This window comes from Rousettus aegyptiacus, unplaced genomic scaffold (assembly GCF_014176215.1).
Source record: "Rousettus aegyptiacus isolate mRouAeg1 unplaced genomic scaffold, mRouAeg1.p scaffold_m13_p_5, whole genome shotgun sequence".
NCBI classification, from domain to species: Eukaryota; Metazoa; Chordata; class Mammalia; order Chiroptera; family Pteropodidae; genus Rousettus; species Rousettus aegyptiacus.
Genome location: NW_023416308.1, coordinates 13,034,091 through 13,058,107, shown reverse-complemented (window position 1 = coordinate 13,058,107; position 24,017 = coordinate 13,034,091). Strand labels below are relative to the sequence as shown.

General features: G+C 48.0%; 2 protein-coding genes across 11 annotated transcripts in view; both read right to left on the bottom strand.

Annotated features, from left to right (window-relative positions):
* Window positions 1-11,968, bottom strand: part of PPIL2 (peptidylprolyl isomerase like 2) — a 28,987-nt gene extending 17,019 nt beyond the window's left edge. For all 4 annotated transcript variants that reach the window (XM_036220590.1, XM_036220589.1, XM_036220587.1 and 1 more), the window contains exons 1-7: window positions 11,823-11,968; window positions 10,044-10,093; window positions 7,605-7,650; window positions 5,333-5,395; window positions 4,430-4,481; window positions 2,353-2,404; window positions 109-200 (exon numbers count right to left, since the gene is read on the bottom strand). In XM_036220590.1, the coding sequence (XP_036076483.1) occupies window positions 109-200; window positions 2,353-2,404; window positions 4,430-4,481; window positions 5,333-5,395; window positions 7,605-7,650; window positions 10,044-10,093; window positions 11,823-11,854 (387 nt within the window). In that variant the 5' untranslated portion in view covers window positions 11,855-11,968. The remainder of the gene's footprint in view (window positions 1-108; window positions 201-2,352; window positions 2,405-4,429; window positions 4,482-5,332; window positions 5,396-7,604; window positions 7,651-10,043; window positions 10,094-11,822) is intronic.
* Window positions 11,969-13,007: 1,039 nt separating this feature from the next.
* On the bottom strand, window positions 13,008-23,866 carry LOC107497852. 7 transcript variants are annotated; one of them, XM_016120177.2, is made up of 8 exons: window positions 23,645-23,866; window positions 20,165-20,366; window positions 19,784-20,036; window positions 19,410-19,560; window positions 18,237-18,451; window positions 17,489-17,559; window positions 17,100-17,204; window positions 13,008-13,677 (listed from the first exon to the last, which is right to left on the bottom strand). In XM_016120177.2, the coding sequence occupies exons 1-8, from the start codon at window positions 23,832-23,834 to the stop codon at window positions 13,503-13,505; spliced, it is 1,362 nt and encodes a 453-aa protein (XP_015975663.2). In that variant the 5' UTR covers window positions 23,835-23,866; the 3' UTR covers window positions 13,008-13,502. The 7 variants fall into 7 exon arrangements, with proteins under 7 accessions (XP_015975663.2, XP_015975664.2, XP_036076484.1 ...); XM_016120178.2 differs by having other exon boundaries at window positions 19,437-19,560; window positions 23,645-23,864; XM_036220591.1 differs by having other exon boundaries at window positions 20,165-22,097; window positions 23,645-23,773.
* Between the last annotated feature and the right edge of the window lie 151 nt (window positions 23,867-24,017).

Here is a 24,017-nt window from a genome sequence, read left to right as displayed (position 1 = left end):
CTCAGAATGTTGGCTCCACAGGGACAGGCTGTGACTGCTGCCTGGCCCTGGATTCCCCAGAGCACACACTTGAAGAGCCTAGACACCACACTGCTCCTGAGAACATACCTCGTAGGCATAGACGTTGCCGGTGGGCCTCACGGCTACGATGTGGGTGTTGTTGGTGAACACGGTAAAGAGCACCGGGCAGTGGTACTTCCCTAGTGAGAAGGCACACGCAGAGGCCAGTCAGAGAAAGGCCCGAGGTCAGCTAAACGGAGGAGGCCGAACCCCACATCAGCATGCCCAGAGCGGGGGCCCTGAGGGACAGCCAGCTGGCTGCTCAAGCCTCCTCTTCTAATACTACTAGGAAACTCCTATTCGTCCTGCAAGACCCATCCCCACATGCCCTTCCTCAGAAGCATCTGCTCCATCAGCCCCCAGCCTCTCGCTAACAACCACTTCCCCTGGCCTCTTCCTTCACCTCAGACCCTGCAGTGTCCCTCGCCTTGTCACATGGGTTACGGCAACAAACTCCTGCTGCTCCCTGCTCCCTCCCAAACTCCTCACAGGAAGCTAGGAGCATATTCAAATAAGTCCCAACAAATAAAGTGCAAAAAAAGAGGGAGATATTTATAGATTAAAAGACTTAGAGATACCAACTACATATATTTGTGTGGACTTTTTTAAAATCCCAGTTTGAAAACTAAATAATAATACTTAGGAGAGCATTCTAAAAATCTGACCACTAACTAGATATTTGAATTCCTGTTAATTTTTTAGGTGTACTAGTAGTATTGTCAGTATTATTTGTTTAGTCTTTTTCTTCTAGGTATACACACTGAAGTATTTAAGAACCAAATGATACAACGTCTGGAATTTGCTTCAAGATCACCTAAGCAGGTACAGAGAGGGAGCACAGATAACATATGACAGGCTGTGAACAGATGAGAACTCATGCTGTACTAATTCTTTCTATTCTCATGTGTCTGAAATTTTCAGTTAAAAACAAAACAGCAGAAAAAAAAAAGTGACTGCTAGGTCAAACTTGGTAACAGATTAAAGTTAGGACAGATATCATTTCTCCTCTCTGGCTCGAATCTGAGTCCTCCTGTGGCCCCCGTGCCCTGCAGGACTGTTCAGCATCCAGTCCCCACCCCTTACCATGCCAGTGGCAGCCCCTGCTTCCACCACTCACTCACACTGTTCCAGCAACACTGGACTCCTGGCTGCACCCAGACATGCCCCAGGGCCTTTGTACTGACTACACTCTCTGCCTGAAGAGCTCTTCCCCACATTTGCACAGAGCTCCCTCCCTCCTTCCAGTCAGATTTCCACTCAAACCCTCTCCATGAGTCTCCCTATGACCCTTACCCTGTTTTACTTCTGTCCCTGGCAGAAGCAGCATCTGACACACTACTGTGATTTGTTTACCAGTGTCCTCCTTCACCATAATTTAAGCTTTCATTCCAGGAGAGAGCTGGCATACTCTGCTCTCTACACATGGCAAGCACACTCAGTAAATATTTGCTGAATGAGATATACACTGTGGGCCTCCCCAAATCAGCTGATCTCTGAGCAAGGAGGCCCACAACACTAGGCCACCAGGGTAGAGCTCCCTGACCCCCAGGGACTTTCTCTGAATTACTGTGCTTCTGTTTCACTGAGGCCCGCTCACTCATCACTGAACCAGCACCTACTGTGGGCCAGACTCTGGGGTCAAACCCAAATATCAGGTAGGCCCCGGCCGTAGGTGCTTCAGCATCTTTCCAGAATGCGCATGCCCAGTGAGCACAGACACTAGCCTCGACAATGGCATCTAGACAGGCCAAGAAAACTATACCATATCCACAAAGTACCAATAGCAAGGTCAGTGCCCTCAGGGGTTGCCTCAGCTAGGGCGTCTGGCCAGTGAGAGGACGTGTAGGGACATACAGGGACATACAGTAGGAGGACCCCCAGACAGAGCTGGGACTTTACAACCAGTGGTCAGAAGCCCCGCCCAAGAGCTGCCAACAAAACCGTCAGACCGCCATACCACCCAGCTGCCTGACCTGGGCGCAGCTTCTACCTCCAGTCATATCAGGTCAGAGCCACCAGGGCCCACCTATGCCCACAAAGGCCACCAGAGGCCCTAAGGCCCAACTGCTTTTGTAAGAAGAAGAGCCTAAAACCCAAGCTTTCGGCACTCACCTTTACCATTAAAAACTACCTGGACCTTTAAGAAAAAAGTCTGTTGCAACTTTGAGAAAGTAAAAGCAAGTATCCAGCCTCATTAGAAAGGAATGACTGGTTCTGAAGAGAATTTGGGGAGCGGCAGTATCAGGGTTCTGCAGGCCAGTCTTTGAGTCAGCTGTAAAAGAGATGCCTTACCTTCGCTGTTCGTTGCAAAGTTCAGCTTGATCAGGGACCGCCCGTCCAGTTTCTGGAAGAAGTAAAATAAGTAAGTAGTAATAATGAATAAGTGGCTGATATGACGAACTTCTGAAGCTGGGTGACACAAACTGGAAAAGTCCCTGACCGTCCAAGCCTTCACAGTTAGAGGCAAAAGGGAAAGGCACCGGTGCTGACCAGGAGGCCCCTAGGACACAGCAATTAACCCAAATAAGGGGGCTGCACAATGGAACCCCAGCTTCTGAGGCAATATCTAGGCAGAAGGCTATAGATAAGAGGAAGGTTTGTTTATACTCAGTGATGTTTTTAGATAGTTTTATGGCAGGCACTGATTACTTCTGAAATTAAAAGACCATGTACTTCTTCAGCTGGGTGGTGTTCACATTATTCTTTTGATGAGTGACTATTTTTCTAAAAAAATAAAATATTAAAAAGTGGGAGGATAGGAATAAATACATCCAAATGCTAAGAGCAGTTGTGATGGGATCCTCTATTTTCCAGTGTTTCTATAATGTGTCTACGATTTACCTCTTCTATAGGAAAAGTCGCAATAAAATAAAATCCAGGCAGCCAGAGGAAAGAAGCTGCCCCAATGCGGAGGCATCAGCTGGAGGAAGTGAAAGGGGCTATGGGCAGACTCTGGATGAGGCGGGCAAAGCTGCCCCCCTAGGAATACCTGACTCGGAGCCCACATCCCTGTAGCTGCTGCCACACGAGTAAGGTGGGCCTGGCCCTGCCTATCCAGGGCCCAGTGGAGACACTGGGTGGGCATGAAGGGCTGGGTCCCTGAGCCAAGCTCCAACCCCACATCTTCCCTCACCTATAGTGGCCAGTCCACCAGCCCCACACCTGGCTTTATTTCTTCCTTTGTCATTCAGCTATCCCTGCCCACCTGTGCAGGTGAGCATCAGACTCCAGGACAGATGATGGGGTCCTTGCCCCAAGGCTACTTCTACCAGACAGCTCTTCTCCTTCAGGCTGAGGTACCCTGGGCCATATGACAACACAGAGAGACCCCACACATCACACGCTCCTCCTGGGGGGCCGAGAGGTGATACGGGGCCAAGCCAGCCCTGCGTTAACTGCCCTTGGTTAGCTGCCCCATTAGACATGGCAGGGGGCTGAGCTCAGGGAAACCTACACGTCTTGAAGCCCTGAAGAGCACCTGTGGAAAGAAACCCAAAGTAACAAAAAGTGCCCCAGATACAAATAAATGACAATGTCCACTGGGGAAGAGACAAAGGACCCAAGGACAGGTGTGGACAAGAAAATACGAGGGGGCCTTTGGGGCCCAGCAGGGCCTGAAAATACCACTGAAGAAGCGAAGCACAGACCCTCCGCAGCATGGGAGCCCCAGCCTCAACGCTAACTGCCCCAGACCTTCCAAGAAGCGACTGCGCTAGAAGGTTAGCGCCGAGCTCTCCCAGACTAAGAAAAACATGGACCCTGTCATGGTATCTCAGCACGTCCCACCAGTCTACTCTCCATGGTGACCTTAGGTCCAGCCTCTATGTTCCACCACCCTGGCCTGCACCCTGGTCCAAGTTCACCCAGCACCTCTTGCCCAGACAAGTGCATATAGCCCCCTGGCTGCTTCCCCAGCCTCTACCCTCACCTCCTTCCAGTTTGCTCCCCACACAGCAGCCAGAGTGAGCTTTTAAAACAGAGACCAGACCGCAATACACTCCTGCTTAAAACCCTGCCCGGCTTCCAGCCCACCCAGAAGCAGCCCAAGCTCCCTCCAGGGCCTTCGAGGCCGTGCTGAGGAGGCCCTGACACTCTCAGATCTCCAACACACTGCAGGGTGAGAAAGAAAGATACAAAGGGGTTCGCGCATGTGACCACACCTGTGGTTCAAGGAAAGCAGATGTAACCTATACATGTGTGCACACGTAGGGAACATTTCTGGAAAGAAATGGAGAGGGGAGGCCATCCCTCACTGTGCCCCATGAATGGTCCTCTACTGCGCTTGTGTGTACATGAAAACCACAGAACAAAAGGACCAGCTAGAGGACAGTATTCACCAGCATCACTTAAACTTCTGCACGGCCCCTACCTCGCCATTGCTGGGGTTGGTCCCGTACTTCTTAAGCCAAGGGACGATGTTCCTGAAGAGAAGAGAACAAAACAGACAGCATCAGCCTAGAGGGCAGGGGCAGCCTGGTGACGACAGACAGCACAGTCCAGGAAGCTGCTTCCATGTGACAGCTATGAAGGGGCTTTGCTCTATTTCACTTCTGTTAGCAAAAACCAAGAGGAGGATGCCCTGCCTTGTCAAAGTGGGGGATATTTCTGGATCCATGGGTTTCAAAGTATGTTCCTGGTTTTAACTGCAGTTATGTATAAACAACACAAACTAATGAAAAAAGATGTACATAAATGTTGATAAGTCCATACAATGAGATTCTGGGCCAGCATCAAAATTATAACCTCCAGAGAATTCTGGATTACATGGGGGGAAAAGCTCTACACACGACTGACTAGAGAATGGATCAAGAACTACCTTCACGGTATTATCTCAACCATGTTCCCACAAATAAACTCAAAAAAAGATAAGTATAAATATTGACAGTGTTTATCCCAGATAGTGTGATTATAATAAAATTTTCCTTTTCCTTTGAAGTATTTTCTAATTTTTCTAAAGTAAGTATAAAACATAAGTGAATTATAAAAGCTGGCTTATGTTAGAATATAAAACTGAGCATAATGCTTCAAAATATAGCACTAGAAAAGTATACACCCTAATTATGAGGAGCATTGCCGTCTCCTCATCTCTGAGGACATGCCAGTACCTCCTGAGTTCTCAAGAGGCCCACCCAGGGTTCCCAAGGCTGCTGAGACCTCAGCATGGTCTGGCTTGATACCACCTGGAACCACAAACCTGGCCCCACCTCCCCTTCCTGAGTAAGTGTCAACAATATCATCCATTTGTTAGCTCAAAAGTCAAGGGAGAACTCACAGTAAGTCAAACACGACGCCTTCAGGGGTACAGACCGGGTAGGTGAAGGGCTGCAGAGAGAGACTGAGAAAGGACATGGTCACTCATGGTTATGCAGTGGGCTGGCCGTGCCACTCCCATGTGGCTCCTGTGGATTCTCCCTTTGTCCCTCCCTCCTTCGGTCATTCCTGCAACGATTCCAGTGATCGTCTACTCAGCCTGGGGTGGGTGCCAGCACAGAGGTGACCTCCACATCCCTGCCCCTCAGAAGCTCCCAGCACAAACCAGTAAGGACAAGGCAAGGGTTCCAGGAGGTAGTGACAGGGCTTTGAAACAGCAGCAGGATGATCCTCTCCACACCCTCTGCTGTGGCATGTAACACACGTGATCATGTTCAAGCCCAAAAGAGGTCCCTAGGGGCAGCCTGGGTGAGGGAGGACTAGAATTCGCTCCCCAAAACCTCACATAGCAGGCACAGCCAGGCTACCCTTTTCTACTGAGAACTGCCCTCTCCCATCCCAAGAGACTGCCGTGGGGCTCTTAAAGTCTAGGGGCGCCCTGCCTGCTCCTGACCAGAGTGTACACACAGCTCTCCATGCATTCCCAAGGGGTGGGCACGTGACTCAGGTGAGACCCGAGGCCCCAAGGGGCCCTGGTTAATTCTGGTACGTGGATGTGGGGGTAGAGGGGCCTATAGAGACCCAGACTGCAATGGGCCATTTGCTACCTCGAGACGGGTCTCCTTAGAAAAGGCAGAGTCCACCAATGAAGGGAGACTGTATCTAGTAGTCTTTCTTGAGCCAATAAACCTTTTTTCTTGCATGGGGTTTCTGTCACTAACCATCAAGAGCCCTCGCTGATCTGGCTTGTTTATACATTCATCAGTCACTTATATACATTTGGTAAACATAGGTCAGTCCCCAGGACCTGGACAGCCTGGCAACACAGGGTTCAACTCTCGATGCTGCCCCAAGAAGACTTCATGGGGCAACCTCACCACCTCCCTCTCTGGTCCAACCTTCTACTCTAACCTAGTAGTGTTGCTGGTGCTGCTAGGGCCTGACCAGAGCAGGACCCTGAACCAAATTGAGCTCAAAGCAGCAAGAAATGTACATGCATCTTCTCCCAAATCGGACCTAAAGAGCACATTCTCAAAGCCCAAGCCTATTTTTACCCAGAATCCAAGGTAGTTAAAAAATGACCAAGATGCAGATCAGAGACCCCTTGGGGGAACTGGGAACCAAGGATAAAAATTATTTCCATAAAACCAATTCATACCCAATCCAAATAGGACATTCTCATGAAGTGATGACAAAACTTGGTGGTGGTAGAGAGAAATCCAGCCAATGACACCAGGGCCTCATTTGTTCACTCTCCCTGAGCAAGTGCTATGAGCAGGAAAAGCCCTCACACAGCACTGTGTGGGAGCCTCCTGGGTGCTCCTGGGCAGATCCAGTGGCTGCATCCCCCAGCCTTCCCTGCACCCTCATCACCCTGTGGCATCTGGCTAACCCGCCCCAACCAAGGTGCTGGGATCACCAGGGGAGCTTTGTCAACTCTCAAGGCTCACCCTGACCTATGGAATCAGAACTCGTGGGGCAGGGGGGAATGCTTTTTAGACATGCATGTGTCCAGGGAAGATTTGACCATGACTGGAGCTTGGGGAAACTCAGGCCCAAGGGGACCACAAAAGCTGCTCACCCCTACAACACCCAATGTGTTAGGGTTCACTAGTTCTAGTCCCACTTTCCCAGCAGACTTGTCTTCTGTTCATATACATACCAACTGGGGTGGGAAGAAGCATTGAGTGGCTCCCCACTCCCACCCCCACCCCCACTGGTGAACTAGGCTCCCAGGAAAGGAGGAAGAGGAGCATGGAATCATGACTGTTGCTGCTGCTGTTACTACTTAGATTCTGGATGAAAAGTAAAGGGTGAAAGGCACTGGCCCGGAGTAGACCACCAGGTTCATTTCCTGGATGTGACACCGGTGCAAAGGAATCCACCTTGAAAGCACTAATTCTCTCAACTATAAAACAGGCTTAACATCAGAGTCTACCTATTTTGGAAGGTAAGAACAAGGTTAAAAAGACAATGTACGTAAACGTAGACACAGATCAAGCAAAAATAAGTTTTTATCATTGTTAGGTCACCTTCTACCAGTCTAGGGAAGTTCTAGGTGGGCAAATGCAGACAGAACCCATAACTGCATCTCCAAGGATCAGATTCACTGCCAAATAACTGAGTATCAAATAATGATTATGAGGGAATGATTAAACTCTCAAAACTCTTACCTGCAGTGGTCAAAAGGTAACCGACGAAAATTTGTTTGTGGGATATCTATTTAAAATGAAATAGACAAAATTTATTGTTAAAATTTTCACATATGTATTACTCCTAATAATTCAATTACATCTTAAGAAAAATGTTGTGTAAATTACCTAGTGCATCAATTGCTGTGGATTAAAAACCTTTCAATAGATTGAACCAAAACACATGGTGTACATCGGGAAAGAATTTAAGCGGAAAAAGCACACACAGTAGGTACGTTGGAGCTACTGTGGGGTCAGTTTCAGACCACCACTATAAAGCAAGCATTGCAATAAAGCAAGTCATGAATTTTTGGGTTTCCTAGTGCCTGAAAAAGTTATGTTTATACTATATTGTAGTGTATTAAGTGTGCGACAGCACTACATCTCTAAAAAGTACTGTACATACCTCAATTATATAATATTTTATTGCTAAAAAATGCTAACCATCATCTGAGCCTTTAACAAGTTGTAATCTTTTTGTTGGTGGAGGGTCTTGCCTCAATGTTGATGGTTGCTGTCTGACGGGGGTAGTAATTGCTGAAGGTTAGGTGGCTGTGGCAACTTCTTAAAATAAGACGACAGTGAAGTTTGCTGCATCAACAGACTTTCACTTTCACAAACAATTTCTCTGAGGCATGTGATGCTGTTTGATAAAATTTACCTATAGAACTTTCAAAATTGGAGTCAATCGCCCCAAACACTGATGCTACTTTATCAACTAAGTTTATGTAATATTCTAACTCCTTTGTTGTCATTTCCACAATCTTCAGAGCACCTATACCAGGAGTAGATTCCATCTCAAGAAGGAGCAACTCCTCTTCCATTAGTTTTATCATAAAACTGCGGCAACTGAGTCACATCTTTAGGCTCCACTTCAAACTCTAGTTCTCTTGCTATCTCTACCATATCTGCAGTTACTTCCTCCACTGAAGTCTTGAATCCCTCAAAGGCATCCATGAGGGTTAGAATCACCTTCTTCCAAACCCTTATTAATGTTGATATTTTGACCTCGTCCCATGAATTACAAACATTCTTAATGGCATTGAGAATGGTGAATTCTTCCCAGTAGGTTTTCAATTTACTTTGCCTAAGGCCATCAGAAGAATTCCCATCTATGACAGTTATAGCTTTACAAAATGTATTTCTTAAATAAATAATAAGTCTTGAAAGTTGAAATTCCTCCTTGATCCACAGATTGCAGAATAAATGTTGTGTTAGCAGGCATGAAAACATTACTCTATTTTACATCTCCATCAGAGATCTGGTTGCATTGTCAATGAGCCGTAAAATTTTGAAAAGCTTTTTTTCTGAGGACTAAGTCTCAACACTGGACTTTGAATATTTAGTAAACCATATTATAAACAGACATGCTCTCTGTCATACAAGGGTTGCTGTTCCATTTATAGAGCACAGGCAGAGTAGATTTAGCATAATTCTTAAAGGTCCTAGGAAAGTCCCAGATGGCATCTTCTTCCAATATAAGGCTGTTTCATCCACATTAAAAATCTGTTGTTTATATTAATTACATTTAATTAATTAAATTATCTTCTGGATAACTTGCTGCAGCTTCTGCATAAGTACCTTCTGCTTCAACTTGCACTCTCACGTTATAGAGATAGCTTCTTTCCTCAAACCAACCTCTGCTAACTTCCAACTTCTGCAGCTTCCTCTCTCAGCCTTCACAGAATTGAATTGAAGAGAGTTATAACCTTACTCTGGATTAGGCTTTGGCTTAAGAGAATGTTGTGACTGGTTTGATTTTTTTATCCAGATCACTAAAACTTTCTCCAAAGCAATAAGGCTGTTGCACTGTCTTATCTGTGTATTCACTGGAGTGGCACTTCTAATTTCCTTTTTGTTGTATTCATAACTTGGCTAGCTGGTGGAAGAGGCCTAGCTTTTGGCCTGTCTTGGTTATTCACATGCCTCCCTCACTGAGCTTCACCATTGGTAGTTTGACTTTAAAGTAAAGAGACGTGCGGTTATTCCTTTCACTTGAACATTAAGAAGCCATTGTAGGGTTACTTATTGGCCTAATTTCAATAGCGTATCTCAGGGAATAGGGAGGCCCAAAGAGAGGGAGAGACACAGGAACAGCCAGTTGGTAGAACAGTCAGAACACACACGTTTATTATGTTTGCCATTTTCCACAGGCATGGTTTGTGGTGCCCCTAAACAATTACAACAGTAACAGTGAAGATCACTGATCACAGATCACCATAACAAATATAGTAATGAAAATGTTCGAAATAGTGTGAGAATTACCAAAATGTGACAGTGTCCTCAGCCCATTTGTTTACTATAGTTTCCATGTTCTTATTAATTTTTAATTTTTACAGGCTCATTGTATAGTGAAGATATCATTCCTTAGTTACAATCCCCACACATAATGGAGGGGAACAGAAGGAAGTCATGCCTTACCTGGTTTCTTGCCACCATAGAAGTGAGTGTATTCAGCACAGGTAATGTACCTGAAGAAGAGAGACAGAATCTTACTACCACCCTCTTTATAAAGAGGATAGAGTCTTTGGAAGTAACAGATGACTAAATCACTTCACTCATTCAGCAAATGCTTATTAAACATCTACTATAAGTCAGGCATATAATGATAAACACAACAGACATGGGGATACACAAACTGGTGAACAAATACAAACAGTCAAGCTTTGTTCTGAAAGGAATGAACTGAAATTAACAGAAGGCTTGATGATGAGAAGGAGCTAGCCATGTGAAGATTGGAGAAAGAGCTTTCCAAGCAGAGGGGCCAGACAGACATATCTTATAGAAAAGCCCTAAGGCAGGAAAAGCTGTGTGTTCCCAAAAAAGGGCAAAGTCAGTGAAGAAGAATGTGCATGGGGCATGGGGGCATGTGGCAGTAAATGAAGGAGACAGAGGTGGTGGTTGGATCATAAGGGACCTGGCAGGCCGTGTAAAGGTTTGCTGTAAGACTGATGGAAACTGTTGGAGGGTTTGGAGCAGGGCTCTGACATGATCCAACATCGGTCCACAAAGCATCACTCTGGCTGCTGCATGTGATGGGATGAGCAAGAGAGGCAACAGAAATTCAATCAGGAAGTGACTACAAAGGTCCAAGAAGTTGGCATAAACTTCACCTATGTGGAAATTGGTGGGTGAGTGGTCAGTTCCTGGAAGAGCCAGCAGGACTTACTGATGGCCAGTAGGAAGAGAGAGCTGAGAGAAAGAGGCACCAAGGCTGACTCCCAGACTTCTGACCTGAGGAAACGAAGTATGGATGTGACAATTGAGATAGGGAAAGCGGGAGAGGAGCAGATGCAGGCGCTAAATATCAAGAACCCCGTTTGGGGCATATTAAATTTGAGATGCCTGTCAGACCTGGGGGTGGATAAGCTGAGTATTAGCTGACTACTGCAAGACTGGAGACCACCCAGTGAGAATGTAAATGAAGAAGAAATCTAGGAGATATTGACCTATGAGTTCTAGAAGAGAGGAGGAGGATCCAGCAAAGGAGACTGAGAAAAGAGAAGCCATTGAGGTAGACTGAAAACAAAGAGCATGTGATGTCCCAGATACCAAAGGGCTTTGTCAAAAGGAGAGAGGTGGTCATCTTTGTCATACACTATTAGAAGCCCAACAAAATGAGACTGAGAACTGACCACTAGGTTCAGGAACACAGAAGTTACTGGAATCCTGATAATAGTGCTGAGGCGAAAGCCTGGCTGGAGAGAGAGCAGAAAACAGCCAGTATGCACAGGTCTTTCACGTAAGAAACACGCTAGCAGCTGGAGGGGAACATGGACAAGGATAGTTTATTTTAAATTGGGAGGTTCTACAGCATGTGTGTAGGCTGAACCAGCACAGAGGGAGAGACTGGAGATTCAGAAGAGAGAGGGGCTAATTCAAGAGCGGAGCTCGCGAGGCGAAAGGAGGGCCGTTCCGGGCAAAAGTGAAGTCGAGGGGGGCTGTGCCTGCGGACTGCCGAGGCAGTGGGAGGGCCGTGCTCAGGTAAGGACATCTACGGTATATTGGAGCCAGGATCCCGGGAGACCTCGCGGCTGGTGGGTAATTACCCTGCCTGAGGAGGGGGCGGAGGCGTCCTGGAGGAAACGACATCTGAGAACGGTTCTGCGGCCCAGCTCTGAGCGAGAGAGGACGGCGCAGAGTGCAGGACAAGGGAGGACTGAGAGTGGGGGCACCGCTCCTAGCTGAGGCTCAACTTACATCTTGTCCTTCTGATGCTGTCGCTTCCCCATGGCGACGGCAGCGGCGGTTGCAGGACCACTGAGAGCAGAAAAACAACAGCCAACTCAGTCCCCGGTGTCTCAGCCGAGCTCCTTAAGTACTTCCGGGTTCTGCCCTGGAAGCGGGCGCTCGGCATGCCGGGAAACATGGTCTCTGTAGCCAAGGGGACATGCCAGCGGGCGTGGCGGGTCCTTGGGCCGAGTTCTCAATTGGGCTCGCGTCCTGGCAGGGCTGAGCTGCCTCGAAGCCTCATGTTCTCCGCGGCCTCGCTCCAGACCGCCTCGCCTACCCACCTAGCCCAGCTCAGTGCCATCGCCACGCAAACCCGCCCTATTTTGACTTAGGTTCTCCGGTATTGTAAATTTCTGCCTGGAGCCTTAAGTCCCCATCAGCCTCCGCCCCATCTCTGCTCCCCTACGTGACAGACGCCTCCAAAGCGACGTCAACATTCGCTCTCTACCCGATCACCTCCAATCTCTCCATCTATTCGGTCCCCACCGCCTCCAGGCCTGTCTCCTGAGCGTCCCAGAGGCAGGCAGCAATCAAGCCTCAAGGCCCAAAGCCCTCACTGATCTCTCCAGCCTTTTTAGAAGACCCTTCCCTCGACCAAACCACTATGTGCGTCCCAGCCTAAGCCCTGAACCTGTCTACACTCATGCACTGGATGATCTTGCCCAGGATAGTGGCTTTAAATACCCCTTGACTCCAAACCTCTAGATCCCTGACCTCTACTTGGGTACCCAATCTCAAATTTAATATGTCTCATTAAAGCAGAATTCTTCATCCCTCCACATCGTTCAGTCTCCACTCCCCTCAACAGTACCACTATCTACCTACTCACCCAATGACAGTTTTCTTTGCCTTTCTCATGGCTAGCTCCTTCTCATTTCTAGGTTTCAACATGTCACCTCTTCAGAGACCTTCCCAGACCACATCTTCACCTTAGCTCCCATAGGGTTTATCACAACTTATAATCTGTATTTTGATCAATGTACTGCTTTATCCTCTCCCCCACTCCCTGCCTCCGTCCCCCTACCCTACCCCCAACACACAGATGGGATGTTAAGCTCTTTAAGGGCAGACATTTCAACTGCTTTATATCTCCAGTCCCAAGCAAGATGCAGGGCAGACACGAAGGTTCGATGAATATCTGCGAACGTCCAGTGGTTATCAAGCATTTTATGAGGGCTCGACTCTCACATCAGGTTTTATTCTAAGATCAGTGTGAGATGACAATGTGTCACTATCTTTGAAACTCCTTAGGGAGGTGCCAGGTTGGAAACTGACACCAGCTCATTTTCTTCCAGGGAGGAAATAGATATCACTTTCTAAACCTGCACCCTGATAAGGCTTATGTTTAGAAATGAGGTGTAGGGAAAAAAATGGTAGGCTTGCAACTCAGTAGGGTTGATGGGCCACAGAGTCACTGCAGGGAAAGGTAGCACTCTCCTCACTCATTTCTCTTCCAAAGTGCACATGGCTGAATTCCCAATGTTAGAGGGCAAGCAAGGGGACTTCACAGTAGCAGGCCACATACATGGCACTACCCTGACTTTTTTAGGCTGGAGGGAGCCCAATGGATTGCAGGAAACCCAGCACAAAGAAGGGACCTCCATGGGAGCTTTATTCATTCCTACACCATGGTCTGTAGGGAAGAGGTTATGGGCTCCTCTTGTGGGGGACAGACTCTGCGCTGCCAGGGTCATTCTCTGAGTCATCTTTAGGTCTGGGCACATGCTGGAACTTGAGCAGGACAGATGGAGTAAAGGTGGAGGCCTTCACAGGAAGGGATGGTGTCTCCTCGGTGTTGGGGGAGTCACTACAGGCTGAGGTCCTGTGCAGAAGACAGCCAAGACATGTCCATGAGGTGGGACACCAACACACAGGGCTGAGGTACACACGACAAACCCCCAGGCTATGGGATGGCTCTCAATACATTTCTACTTCCAGAAATCTTACCCATAGGTGTTTGTTCAAGGCTGCTCATTGCAGCAATGTTGTGATTGTGAAAACCTGCAAACAATTTACACGCCCATCAGGAACCAAGATATAGCCAAGCAGTGGACTACTCTGCAGCTGTTTAAGGAATGAGGTAGGTGTGTATATCCCAATAAGACGCACCAATGGTACAGTAACGGAAAAAAGCAAGTTGCTGAGAAGTACATGCAATATGATCCTGCTTTGGTTAAAAATTAACCTGTGTGTGTGTGTGTGTGTGTGTGTGTGTGTGTGTGTGTGTTGAAAGGGTACACACAAAACTCTTAGCAGCAAGACTCAGCAGCAAGGGGACTCATTTTATGTACGCATTTCTGTATTGCTAACTTTTTTTTTCTATGAAATATGTTTTGCTTTTATAAGCTTTTTTAAACAAAAATAACCCATTTTTGCTGATGGCATCATGATCACATAGCTCACTAAGAAATACCTAACAAAAGCCAAAAAATTGTCCCCATTCGTGAAATATTTCAACATGCAAGAATGGCTGAGTAAATGACGTTCCTTCTATACAATGGAGTATTTTGCATCTGTTATTATTGGTGAATTGAAAGATATTTTTAATGAAAGGGAAGCATCACATTTGAGAACTTGCTATAAAAGTGCCTAATAGGATGTTCTCAATTATGTAACAAGCTACTGTATATGTATATACACGTGTATACACAGGAAAAAGCCTTCATCAAGACAAAAATATGGTAACAGTGGTTAATTCTGGCAGTGGGAATCAGAGCAATTGGTGTCTTTTTACATAGTTTTCAAATTGTCTTCAGTAAATATTGTTCTAGAATCTGAAAAAAAGATACTCCTTTTGAAAACTGTACACTTTCCCTTGTAATTCCACTTTAGAAAATTAATCTGAAATTCTGGAATAGCTTACCATAAAGATGTTAATACCAGCAATAACTATAGTAGTTGAAAACTAAAAGCACCTCATGTGTTTCCTAGTGCAATTAAATAAGTTATGGCACTACATACGCTGGATGTTTATTACACAATCAATGAAGCTTGTGTTCAAAGGACTGTCAAGAAGTGTACAACTCACCAGGGCCTTAATGTTAAGTGGCAAAAGTAAACTTTAAAAAATTACATTGTCTAATTGAATCACAACTTTTAAACTATGCCTAGAAAAGGCTAGGAAATACTGCGACAAAAATGCCTTGATGATGACCTACTCCCACTGTGAGGCTCCACTGTTCTACGGACACAGTGGTGCTCAATAATGCTTCATTTTAAAATTTTGCTTTGTAACAACATGGCAAAAGTGGTGACCACCCCTCTCTGTAACCCAGCAATCAGTCACCTTCCTGCCCCTCCATCCTACCTCCTTCTGATCTGATAGCCCATTGCATCCACTTAGATGTAATTCATGAATCTACATAATCATGTTTATATAATTGTAATTCTGCATAATATTCCATAATTATGTGAATACATATTTAAGTTGTTTCCAGTTTTTTCCTTCTCAACTGATGCTGTCATAAACATTTTTATGCACAATCACATTTTTCCCCCTTAATCATTTCCTTGGTGCCAGTTTCCAGGACTGAAAACACTAGATCAAAGAATATGAAAATTTCTATGTTCTCCTGATATGTTTTGACAGATTGCTTTTCAAAGGAATGAGCCTTAAACTTTTGTTCTTCAAATGACACCATTGAGGAAGTAAAAGACAACCATGAAATGAGAGGAAATATTTGCAAATCATATATCTAGTAAGGATCTTATGTTTACAATATATAAATATGTCTTACAACTCAATAATAAAAAGACAACCCAATTTAAAAAGGGGCAAGGATCTGAATAGATATTTCTCCAAAGATACACAAATGACCAATAAACACAGGAAAAAACACTCAACATTATCAGCCATCAGGAAGATACAACTCAAAACCAAAATGAGATAGCACTTCACACCCACTAGGATGGCTATATTAAAAAAAAACAGTGTTAGCAAAGATGTGAAGAAATTAGAATCTTATACACTATTGGTGGGAATGTAATATGATGCAGCTGTTTTGAAAAACATTTTAGCAGTTTCTTAAAATATTAAAGTTACCACATGACCTAAAAATTCCACTCTTAGGAGTATACCCATGCAAAGTGAAGATTATATCCTCATAAAAACTTGTGTATAAATGGTCATAACAGCATTATTCATAATAGCCAAAAAATGGAAGCAACCCAAATGTCCATCAACTAAGAATGAATAAATGTAGTACATAATACGGTGGAATAGTATTCAACCGTAAGAAATTCAACTCATACAATGTACAACACCAAGAGTAAACCCTAATGTAAACTATGGACTTTGGGTGATTATGAGGTGTCACTGTAGGTTCACAGCTTGTAACAAATGTACCATTCTGTTGGAGGATGTTGATAAAGAGAGATACTATGCATGTGTGGGGGCAAGGGGCACATGGGACCTCCCTGCACTTTCAGCTCAATTTTACTGTGAATCCTAAACTACTCTGAAAGAAAATTTTAAAATAACTCATACAACATGGATGAACCTTAAAAACATGCCATGTGAAATAAACCAGATACAAAAGACCACATATCTCATGATTCCATTTATATGAAATGTTCAGAATAAGCAAATTTACAGAGATAGACTGTAATCAGTGGTTGCCAGAGACTGGGGGAGAGGAGAATGGAGGAGTGATGGCTAAGGGGTCCCCTTCTGAGGTGTTGAAAATGTGCTAAAATCGATTGTGGTGGTGGTTTCATAAATGAATACAGTAAGAAACATTGAACTATATACTTTAAATAGGTGTATTATGTGATGTGAATAATAGCTAAATAAAGCCTTTAAATAAAAAAAAAAAGTCATCTGATGCAATGAAACAGCCAGTCTAAATCATATTTTGGAATAACACTCAATGACATAGGAAATACTTAACCATAAGGGAACAAAGAGGTGATTTTTTAAAACCCTATAGTCAGTAAATCCCTGCTTTGCAAAACAAACACACATGTACATAAATCATAGGGCTGCCCACAGCTGAAGGAATCATTTCCTTTCTACTGGCCTCTGGGCTGTCTGTTTCAGATTTCTCAGCATTACAAACACTAGGAAAGAGGAACAACTTTTCCAATACCCCTCATTACACTAAGGTCCTTCCTGGAAGTGGAAAGGACCATCATAAAGAACATCTGTCCAGCCCTGGGCCTCACCGCAACACTAGTTAGAAGTGAGGCAAGGGCTGAGTTGCGACAGTGTCTGGCCCCACCAGGGAGACTCAGAATCACGCTTACCAGGGGAAGCCAGGGCCATGGAGCTTCTGTGCACCGTTTCCAGGCAGGTACGAGAAATGGAAATCTCCAGGGCTAAGGACCAAGGGGTTCAGATCAACCATGTGTCTGTAAGACAGGACAAAGGGAGGGGACATCAGCTGTGGGCTCCTCCTAGGCAGAGCCTCCCCAGCCTTGGTGAGCACATCTCTGACATGGGCACGAGGACTCCCTTACATGGAACAGATCTCTGAGCCCAGACTCCTTCCCTGGACAATGAGAATAACCATTCAGGCCTGTGGTGAAGATTAACTAAGGGGTGGGGAGAAAATAATAGCTGAGCCTGACACACAGCATGCTCCCCAAAATGCTCGTTTTTCATTTGCCTCAAGCCCAGAATAAAGTCCTTTCACCTCTTTGGATTCTGTGATAGGCCAGTCCGGTTTAATTTCACTTCAGAGCTTGAAACTTCCAGTTTCTCCGCCTGCAGAGAAACAAAGGGGTAATCTCAGGACAAATATGGGGGCCTCACTGTGAAGAAAATCACCTTATAGAATAACTATGAGAACTATGTAACTTTCGATCAAAAACTATGTCAGCTCATCCTCTGTGCCCACCCTGAACTCAGTGTTAGGGAGACAGGGGATGAGATGGGGGCTAAGAGCCAACTAAGGAGGTCCTAATGCAGCCTGGGGGATGGGGGGCTGACAGGAGTGAGTGTAGGATAAGCTCAAGTCAGGAGGGGCTGGCAGTTTGGAAGGGCACGGTAGAGGAACTCAGAGGGCAACATGGAGAACAGCACCCACAGTGAGAGGCAAGTATGGGGCTGAAGATACGGTGAGGGGCCTGTGGTTCTCCATCTGTCCTTTGACATGTCCCCAGGATTCTGCCCAGTACACTTGGGGCTGCTTTGTTCTGCTGAGGTCAAGCAGGTAGAACTCTGTGACTTCGACCGCCACCCTGACTCTTCAACTAAAGCAGCCCCCTTTTTATCTGCTTTATCCACTGCCATTCTATCCAGTCTACAAAAGGGTTCTGCTGCTTATAAACAAAGTTTTGAGAGCCACTGCTGTGAGCCCAGGAGAGCCGCTGGGGTGCTCCTGAGCAGGGGTACAGTGGCTGCCCCTCCCAGAGCCATATGGGAGCAATACTCCCACTGACCGACTTTCTGGGCAGCGCAGGAAAGGGGCCAAAGACCCTGGGCATAGTGTAGACAGGGGATGATGGGGCCACCACAGAGGCCATGGTAGTGGCAGGAGGTGGCAGTGGCGGAGGCGGCAGTAGTGTTGGTGGCAGGCATAAGGAGCTTAACCGGCTCTGCAAGAGGTTGGATTCTTGTTTCTTCGATTTTGGCTTCCTTCTCCTCTTCTTGGCATCTGTGACAAAAGATGCCAGTGAGTGCTTACCCTGCAGCCAGAACAGGGTAGAGTGGTGGTATAGTGTCTTCACACAGTCTCCCCAAGGAGGGGAGGTAGGTCCCCCAAAGAGCACCATGGAAAGTGAGAGCCCCAGGCAAGCCAGGCCTCCCAATGTGATTTAGAAATAGCCCCACCACCAGCATAGTCTATCATGGAACACAAACAGACCAAAAGAAGTGAACCCAATCTAATCACAGCATTACACCCACTGTCTGAGAAACACAGAGAAGGGAAAAGCAAATACTACCAGTGACCATGACAACAGGTATAAACTCATAAAGTGGGATACCCAAAAGGACAACACTGTTATTCAAGGCAATGGCAGGGGGTGAAAAGTGAGGGCATCCTACCTCGAAGAGGAAATCAGTAAATTTGGCCACAGATCCTCATTTGCCATCCCTGTATGGTCACTAATATGGCCCTCTTTCATTTCATCCTAACAAGTACCCCAATATGGACAAAAATTATATGGTCACCCCAGTGAAAAGAAACCTAGGAGGCCTAACACCGAAAACAATGTGTGGCCCTTGTTGGGTCCTGATGTGACAGACCAAGTGTAGCAAGGCTTTTGCAGAACATCAGGAAGATCCGATTATGGACTAAGTATCAGCTAGTATCAGGGAATTGTCAATTATGCCAGGTTTAACATTGCGATTATGTCAGAAATCATCTTTTTTAAATTAAGAAGCATTCTAAAGTATTAAGATTTTCCTTAAAATGCTCCAAAAAAAAGCGGGGGGGGGGGGGGGGAGTTGAACAAAGACTAAACCAAGCATGGCAAGATGGGGATAATTGCTGAAGCTGGGTGACAGGTACTTAGTGTTCAACGCGGTCTCTAGTTTTGTGCATGCTCATTTTCATAATGAAGACTTTAGGACCAGGGACGAGGAGCCCTGACTCAGGTTTGCTGGGTTACCTGAGCCAGGCAGAGGTTGAGCCTCACCCTGGGAGTACTGGTGCACGCGGTAGATGCTCCTCTTTAGCTGCTCCAGGCGCTGGTGCATCTCCAGGGCGCCCATGCTGTTGCAAAAGTTCAGCTCCCCCTGGACTGCAGTGAAAAACTTCGCCTGCAACAAGAGCAGGATAGGTAGGGCAGGAGGAAGCCGGATGGGTGAGATGCCTGCCGCTGCACTCTCCAAGCTGTGCTGTCACAGAATAATAGGAAGACCCTACGCAGCAAATCCAGCTAGGCCCAATGGCGCCCACCCCACCACCTCTGATCCCCAGAGATCAGCCCCGGCCCTCGTGGTAGCCACCCTACACGCATGCAGCCCGTACGGAAGCCCGCACCCAGAGGAAGGAAAGGAGTCCGCGCTGTTCGCACTCGGCCTGCTTGCCCTTGCGCACCACCCTCTCTGCCAGGGCCGGATTGCGGTCGAGGCTGCGGAAGAGGCGACGCAGTGCGCGTTCCGTGCAACTCGCCGCCTGCCTCTCGAAGTCTTCCTCAGAGATGAGCTGGCAAAAGGTCACACTCTGGGGGAACTCACTGTCGAACTCGTCCAGGACCTCCATCTGGGAGGGGCTGAGGGCCTGCCCAGGCTGCCTGTGGACAGAGCGGCCGTCGGGGTGGGGCCAAGGAGGATTTACCCACCCCTGGCCGGAATAGAGGGGCCACTCCCGAAGGCCGGGGTTCAGGTCACCTTGGGCTGAAGGGGCCCGTCGGGGACGCACCCGCTCTGTTCCCCAGGGCCACCTCGCCGCCACAGAATCCCCTCAGCTACTGCCGCCGCCGTCCAAACTGTTCCAGCCAATCCCCAGGGAGATCGCGAACCAGAAGAATCTCGCGAGAGGGCTGCACGTGACAATGCCCGCCCCTCTGGGCATGCGCTCTCTGGTCTTCGAAGGGACGAACGCCCCTGAGTAGGGATCCTTCCTAGAGCCACACCGAGTAATGTGGTCAGTGTCCTAAATCTTCCAATTTCTTTAAGGTCCTCACCCCCTCGGCCGGCCACCAGCCCCTCCCCATACCTGCTCCATTTCCTTCTCATGGTCTATAATCTTCCAGTATTCCTGCCTGAGCCCTGCTTTCCCCTCCTTAGGAAACACCCCAAGAATTTCAATCTGGCCTGAATTCTAGCCCCAGGCTTTTCACCCTCTTCCTCTTCTTTATTCTCCAGCACCAAACCCACCCCTCTCTAATTTGTCTTCTCTTCTCCCCCTTTGTAACCACTTTGCTCCTCACTGTTGTCTCTTTACCAGCATCTCCAGCCACAACTTTGCTTTTCAAAGGGTCCCCTCTCCACCATACCATCTTGGACGTTCATACCGACTTCTTAGTCCCAACCGAGAGCTGACTTAACAAGCCTAACTTGCGTCTCAGGTTCAGACCTCCCCTGAGCTCCAGACCCACATCCAGGGTCCGCAGGGAACGTTTCTTGGGCATCTCGCACTGAACCTATCCAGATTGGCACACGGCTTCTTTCTCCCTCTCCTACTTGGTCAGTGGCTGACACCACCACCATCCTTCCCAGCCACTAATGAGGTGGGTGGGAAGCAACCTGGACTGCTTTCTTCCTGTCCTCTACACACACACACACACACACACACACACACACAAACACACACGCCCAGCTCTGAGATCCATGGAGTGCACCTGGTAAGTCTAAAGAGATTTTTCACCAACAACAGCCAAACTTTCTAGCTTCCTAGCCTTGGCTCTTCCCGTCATAGGAGGTGGCATTCACTTTCTCCTGCTTTGGAGACAAGGAGTAAGAAGTTCTGACCCGTGTATTTGTGTAGGCGTGCAAACAGATACACCTGGGTTCAAACAACCATTCTGCTTCCTGACCCCATGTGACTTACAAAATGAGACTTAAAAGTATATAGTTTATGCCTTTTTATAAACAGAATAAACATCCTGAGGGGTCAAGCAGACCCATGATTAACTCCTATCATGTTAAACTGATATTATGTCACACTTTACAAATTTATTTGTATTTTTTAAAAGCGTAATGGGCCCCTCCTCTGTGCCAGTCACTGCCAAGAGATTAAAAACGACATAGTTCCTGCCCTGAGGGGGTCCCAATCTAGTAGGACTTCAGCCACGGAGAAAAAATTTCAATCTAACAGGCTCTGCTGGACAGACATTGGATACTGTGGAGCCCAGAAAAAGCTTCCCCTAGGAGGGAACATTTGAGCAGAGCCTTAAGTTCACAAATAGTAAGGGTAGACACCTCCAGTCATGGCACCTGGAGCCCAGGAGAAAGGACAGACCTGAGTCAGGTGGCCTTGAGTCAGGAACCCCAAGGGGTTAGGCCTAGGAGGCCGGGGAGCATATATCATTGCCCCTCATCCTCTCCATGGACACCAGGGCTTCTACACCCAGGGTGGGAGTGAAACTGGTATCCCAATATGCTCAGCCAGACATGAGGGGTACTGCAAAATGCCCATTTAGAACCTGGGCCTCTTCTCAAGGAGACAGATTTGAATGACTGTCACTGGGCACATAAAAACCTTGTGCATTATGTCAGGTCCTGATGGTGGAAGTGGCCCTGCAAGCATGTCTGAGGTCAGGCTCCTTGGCAGTTCAGCTCCAATCCCCCCACTTCCAGCTGTGAGGGTGGGCATGCTAGACCCTCTAGCAGGCTCAGGGATGCATATCTCCCTGTAAAAGAACAAGATGGGTGTAGTTGGTGGGCATCACCTGCGGGCTTCATATCTCAAGGCCACCTGTCCACCCTAGATAGTACTGCTCTTGCTGAGAACCCAGGATAACATTCTCTCCTGAGCCTAGTCCTCCCCAAGCCTTCAAGGAGAGTTGGGTCTAGTTCACCTCCACGTGGTGAAGAGTGAACTGGGCCTGAGCCAGGTCCAGACAGACACTCCATGCAGAGCAGTGGGCCTCTATTTTTTCCACAAGGCCCAGACCAAACCTGTAGTTCACAGTCTTACCCTGGATGCCGGTATGAAAGATCCTCTTCAAAGCAGACCTCTGAGCCCAGGGCCTCGGACCCTGTACCTGTCCAGCCATGACCCAGATGGAGAGTTTGTGGGGCAATCCCCCAGCTCTGCACTCACCTAATTCTGACAGAGGATCCAGTCCAATTCTGCACCTGTGCCTAAACTGCTAAGAAGTGCAGTGAGGCAGCAAAACTCCCTCCACCCTGGCGTTGTGGATGGTGGGCTGGACCTGACCGATGCCCTTTCATCATTGCACTGCCTCCCAGCGGCCCACAGTAGTGCAACAGGGAAAGAGTGTCGGGCAGGCCTGCCAGCGCCTGCCTCTCCTAGTGGTCTGTGGGGATCTGAGACGGAGAATACAGGCCCACTTGGGTGGGGCCTCTGCCTGGGGGAAGGGTGCCCTCTGACCCCAGAGGCCCAGGCCTGGCCAGGATCTCAAGTTTCCATAGAGAAGGGAGCCAGTAGAGAAAAGGGGGGTAGGGTTGGGGGTTGGGGGATCCTGCAGGCCCAAGGGGCCTGGCCTAGGGAGGAGGTGGAGGTGTGGGGTCCCCAAGGCTGGTCCCAGATGCTTTGACAATATCATTGCACTGCTTCTTAAAGCAAAGTAGTGCAATCTCGTCAGAGCATCTGCGGCCAGCAGGGTGGACCTCCACCCCTCCAGTACACACAGGGTGGGAAGCTCAACCCTGGGTGGGTGGGGCTAGAGGCCCTATCCTGGACATCAGGGCCAGGAGTGGGGATTTCAGAGGGGCTGCAGTCTTTGGGGTCCTCAGGACCCCAAGGCATCCGGTCTTCCTTAGCACACTCCAGATTGCCTTGCAGAGACCCCAGATTGAGTGGTAGCTGCAACACCCGAGAGGGAGCGGACGGGGAAGGGGGTGGCGCGCACACAAAGGAGAGGGGCCCGGGCTCCACCGCAATCCAAAGCCCACTGGCTCCCGGAGCGGGGCATGGGTACAGCCCGACGACCTTGCGCCCTCACCTGGCCCCCGGCTCCGGGAGGAGGGTGGCTCTACTCCGGGACGACGCGCCCCTGCTAGCTCGGCCCCCATCCCTGGCCCCTGGCCCCCGACTTGGGCTCCGCGTTGCGTCTCAACAGATTCGCTGCCCGTCAGCCCAGAGCGGCGCAGAGGAACGGTCAGGAGGGTTCCTGCCCTTCTGGAGTCCCCTTCCCGTAAAGGACGCGTGGAATCTGGGCTGCGCCCCTCCACGCAGTCCCGCCCGTCCCCCACTTCAGACCCTGCTACTCACGCGGCGGGACACCCCTTCCGCCCTGGGCCCAGAAATGATGCGGAAAGTTAGCGGGAGAGAGATCCCGGCAGTCGTCTGCTCCCGTCGTCTGTATCAAGACTATCCTGCACCTCGTGGCGCCCTCTCGCCCACCGGCTCCATCTTTAACCTGCTGACAGTCGGCGGGGCCCGGCCCCCGGCTCCTTAGCATCACGCCTCGCTCATTCGCCGGTACCAGCGTGGGGCTTCGCTTCCCGCGCACCTATTGGCTGCGACAAGAGCGATTTCAAAATAGCCTCCAGGCCCGATTGGCCGAGCGCAGGCTGAATCTGGGGCTCCGAGGTTTTAACAATGAGTTCTACAAACACTTTCTCCCCATTCATAACTTATGAAA